The sequence below is a fragment of the Dasypus novemcinctus genome, chromosome 16 (assembly GCF_030445035.2).
Source record: "Dasypus novemcinctus isolate mDasNov1 chromosome 16, mDasNov1.1.hap2, whole genome shotgun sequence".
Classification (NCBI taxonomy): Eukaryota; Metazoa; Chordata; class Mammalia; order Cingulata; family Dasypodidae; genus Dasypus; species Dasypus novemcinctus.
In genome coordinates this window covers 10,318,914-10,323,496 of record NC_080688.1, presented here as the reverse complement: position 1 = coordinate 10,323,496, position 4,583 = coordinate 10,318,914, and the positions used below count along the sequence as shown (strand labels likewise).

General features: G+C 38.9%; 1 protein-coding gene across 1 annotated transcript; it reads left to right on the top strand.

Annotated features, from left to right (window-relative positions):
• The first annotated feature begins 532 nt into the window (after positions 1–532).
• On the top strand, positions 533–1,471 carry LOC101439239 (olfactory receptor 2T8-like). The gene has a single exon (XM_058277223.1). The coding sequence runs from the start codon at positions 536–538 to the stop codon at positions 1,469–1,471; it is 936 nt and encodes a 311-aa protein (XP_058133206.1). The 5' UTR covers positions 533–535.
• Positions 1,472–4,583: the final 3,112 nt, after the last annotated feature.

The window sequence follows — 4,583 nt, the reverse complement described above, 5'->3', positions numbered from 1 at the left end:
AGGAAAGAACCAATGAAGAAGGCTTAGAGGAATTTAAGGAGACAGGAGTGAATGAAGTACACTAAGGGACAGCAATAGCGATGAGTCAGACAGGGAATCACCAGCCAGATTACATAGAGCCTTGGTTTATGATTAGGTCTTTGAATTTTGGTTCAAATGAATATGAAGCTGATAAAAGCTTTTGAAGAGAAGAGTAATATGATATAATGTATATTTTGAAAGTATCACTATAACTTTTGAAGAATAAAAAATCCATTTTCTATTTATTAATTTTACTGTGATACCATGTATACCATAGATAATATTCCACTTTAACCATGTTCATGTGTAGAAATCAGTGACTTTACATTCACTATATGGTATCCTCTACAGCAGCATTTACTATCAAGTGGACTTCATCATCCCAATACAAAATTATGTATGCATAAACAATAACTCCTCTTCTACATTACAACTTTCTTTAGCATTTTTCTTTTAGTTCCTTCATAACCTCTCAATTAATTTTCCATTTGTAGTGTTACTCTTGTTTGAAGTCATGGAAAATGGAAACCATACCTCATATTTCATTCTTCTTGGACTCTTTAATCACACAGGAGCTCACTACTTCCTCTTTGTGATGATGTTGACAATTGTCTTCATCTCCCTCTTGGTCAATGCCCTCATGATCCTCCTTATTCACCAGGACCACCGACTCCACACCCCCATGTACTTTCTACTAAGCCAACTCTCCCTTATGGACATGATGCTGGTTTTCACCATTGTGCCTAAAATGGCTGCTGACTATTTGACTAGCAACAAGTTCATCTCCCCTGCTGGTTGTGGATTACAGATCTTCCTCTTCCTCACACTGGCTGGTGGAGAATGCTTCCTTTTGGCAGCCATGTCCTATGACCGTTATGTGGCTGTTTGTCACCCTCTGCGATATCCTGTACTTATGAACTGGCCATTATGCATGAGAATGATATTGGGGTCTTGGTTTCTGGGAGCAGCTGATGGGATCATGCAGGCTGTTGTTACCCTGAATTTCCCATTTTGCAAATCACGTGAAATTGATCATTTTTTCTGTGAGGCCCCCACATTGTTACGTTTGGCTTGTACTGACACATCTGTCTTTGAGTATGCCATGTATATCTGCTGTGTGTTAATGCTTCTGATCCCAATATCCCTGATCCTGACTTCCTATAGTCTCATCCTACTTGCTGTTCTCCACATGCGATCCACAGAAGCCCGCAAGAAGGCTTTTACTACTTGCTCGTCTCATTTAGCTGTGGTTGGACTCTTTTATGGAGCTACCACTTTTATTTATATGAGACCCAAAAGCTACAGGTCTGCTAATCATGACAAGATTGTGTCAACTTTTTATACTATTTTCACCCCTGCACTGAATCCCCTCATTTATAGTATGAGGAACAGTGATGTAAAGGGAGCTTTGACTAAGTGTATAAGCTCGTTGTCATACCTTAAATCATAACTAAAATTAGTGTGATTTACTTCAAGCATAAAGACTATTTAAATCTGTAGTATATGATTTTCTCAGGCGAAGTTAAAATCATCTTTTAATATAAGAAATATTTGTAGATACATGTATAGCTTTTTTTCTATTTTGCTTTGAAATGTGGACCGATCTGCATACTTCTCTTTCAATTTCTAATATATCATAACCAAATCAAATTGTGTATTCTTAACTATATTAGTCTGCCAAAAGGGTGTTGATATAAAGTACTAGAAATTTGTTAATATTTTAAAGATTATTTATTTGGGCAAAATCTTTATACTCCAAGGTCAGGGAAAGTCCAATTTAAGGTACTATAAGTGGTTCTTTCTCACCAAGTCAGCTGCCATGTGTGAAACAAGATCACATGTGATCTCTGCTTGGTCTTTCAGGGCTTTCTCTCTCAGTCTCTGGCATAGGGCTCATTTCTTTTCGGGCCTTCTCAGCTATTCAGCTGCCGTGTTCTCTTCAGCAGCAAACTATCGGACGAATTGCTCATCTCTCTGTCATAACAGAACTCTCTCTTCTTGTGTCTTCTTGTGTGAGTGTCTGTTTATTTTGGCACAAGAAGGGGGCAAAGAATCTACTTGAATCATATCAGGTTGTGTTGGAATCATACTGATGAGTTGGAATAAAAATTCCTATATTGATTTTATCAAGTAAAATTAAAACTTTGAATTTAATACAATCTAAAGCTATACCAAGAGGAATAGATTAGTTTATGAACATAATCTTTCTCTTTTTGGAATTCATAAATAATCTCAAAATGCCACATTAACTATCTTTGAATCACCAAATCTTAATAGGATATTTCTACACTATAAATCACAGTATAAAATTGTTGAAAGAATGAACCAATAAGTACTTAAGAAATATTGAAGATTCATTGTTGACATTTGTTGGATATGGAGGTATAATTTATGATAATAAAATTATCAGATCTCAAACAAACTTTTAATCAGTTTGAACAAGAACAAGCACTCATGTAATTCACTCCCACTTTCAAAAGTCACCACCATCAAAACATTCATGCTCTTGTGGACTATATAAGTTTGTAAACAGATTTTAGTTCAGGCTATTTTACAATTTCATATGAATGGACACTTCATGATTTTGGAATCTGTGATTCAAAAGTATATATAAATATGATGTGTGTGTGTGTGTCTGGGGAAGGGGCCAAAAACTCATCTTTTTTTTTCCTAAGAGTTACTGAGAGTTGAAACCAGGGCATCATATATCAGAAGCAGGTGCTCAGCCACTGAAAAAACATCTGCTCTTCCAGAATCACATATTTTTTGCAATTGTGCATGATGTTTCTTTGAAAAATGGTGTGCAAAAATGTCTGTTTGGCAACAATTTTCCAAGTTCAAGGGCAATGCCCAGTGAAGGAGAATGGTGCAATGACGGGCCCTTGATATTGATGGCTATACTTAGAAAACCTGTTGTCCCTGAAAGTTCAAACTGGCCTACTGTTATAAGGTGCCTAAAAGTTAGCTCCTAAGAGTCCCCATGTCACTAAAATGTGGCTACTCTCTAAGCCAAACTCAACATATAAATGCATTACATTCCCACAAGTGTGTGACATGATTCCTGGGAATGAACCTCACTGCCACTGTTGGATTACTACCAATCACTGGGTTGATGCAACTAAAAAAAGACTTGAATAAAAGGGGGAAATGGTAAAGACAAATGAGTTTATATGGCTAAGAGACTTCAAAATGCATTGGGAGATAATAAGAGTGGTCACACTTATGCACATATCAGCATGATCTTAGAGACAGCCAAAGCAGATACAACCCCATGTAGGGGTGCTCCTGAAGGCTGCAGAGAAACCCTGGTCCTACGGTCATGACACATGGCTCCAGAGTTCAATGGCATGCCAGTAGGGCCTACCTTGAAATTTTTACTCCTGTGTGTGATGGATTTAGACTCAGATGTGACTTCCCTACAACTGTCTCCTCTGTCCCTTTTATTGAACCTGTGGTTGGTGCTGGGGTTAGTGTATGCCCAGGAAACTTAAATCTCTGGGCTGTCCATATGCAGCTGGACCCTGATCCTCAGTGGTGTTGTAGCACCTATTCTCCAGGTCATTGAATTTACCCAGGTCAGCTGAAAAGGAGGTGAGCATGGACAAAAACCACACCAAGGAATCAAGAGAGTCTAGCGCTGTGGGCATGAGAGTCCTATCCACCAGTCATATGGAATGGAAGTCCACTTTCAATTGAGATGTGGGGTGTACATTGCCACACCAGGGTCATCAGGATGGAGAAATAAAATATGGATTAAAGTGGACTTAATGGTATTTTACTATAGAATTATTGTGACTCTAGTAATAGAAGAAATTATGTCATTGATGTGGAGACAGTGGTCACAAGTTATTGAATGCAGGGAGAGAGAAAAGAATGTGTGATATGGGGGCAATTTTGGGACTTGGAATTATTCTGAATGATATTGCAGGCACAGATGCAGGACATTATATATCCAGCCATAATCCACTGGATGGATAGGGAAAGAGTGTAAACTACAATGTAAACTATAATCCATACTGTGTAACAGTGCTCCAAAATGTATTCATCATTAATGGATGTACCACATTCATGAAAGAAGTTGTTCACTCCACCTCTAAATCAAGAGAGGTCTTAAATCCCACATGGCTGATAGATGTGATTCTCCTGCTTAAAGTTGTAGACATTCTCGGTTCCCTGGTGTGGTGGTTGGCCATCTTCACCTCCATGTTAGCTGACCTAGGTAAATCCAATGAAATGGAGAGTAGGTGTTTCAACTCTGCTGAGGCTCAGGGCCCACCTGACACACAGGCAGTCCAGAGATAGAAGCCTCCTGAGTATATACCAACCTGAGTTGACAGAAGAGACATGTGTAGAAAGATTACATCTGAGTTCAACTCCATCACACTCAGACCACAAGTTCCAAAGTTGGGCATGCTGGCAAGGCACTGAACTCCAGAGCCATCTGCCATGACCATAGAACCTGTGTGTCTCTATAGACCTCAAGAGCACCAGTACCTGGGGTTGTACCTACTTTGGCTGTCTCTGAGATCCCACTGAGAAGCACAAAAATATGACCCTTCTGA

Bases quoted from the DNA above. Each gene is read 5' to 3' on its own strand.
- LOC101439239 (XM_058277223.1), top strand. From the start codon at position 536: ATGGAAAATGGAAACCATACCTCATATTTCATTCTTCTTGGACTCTTT.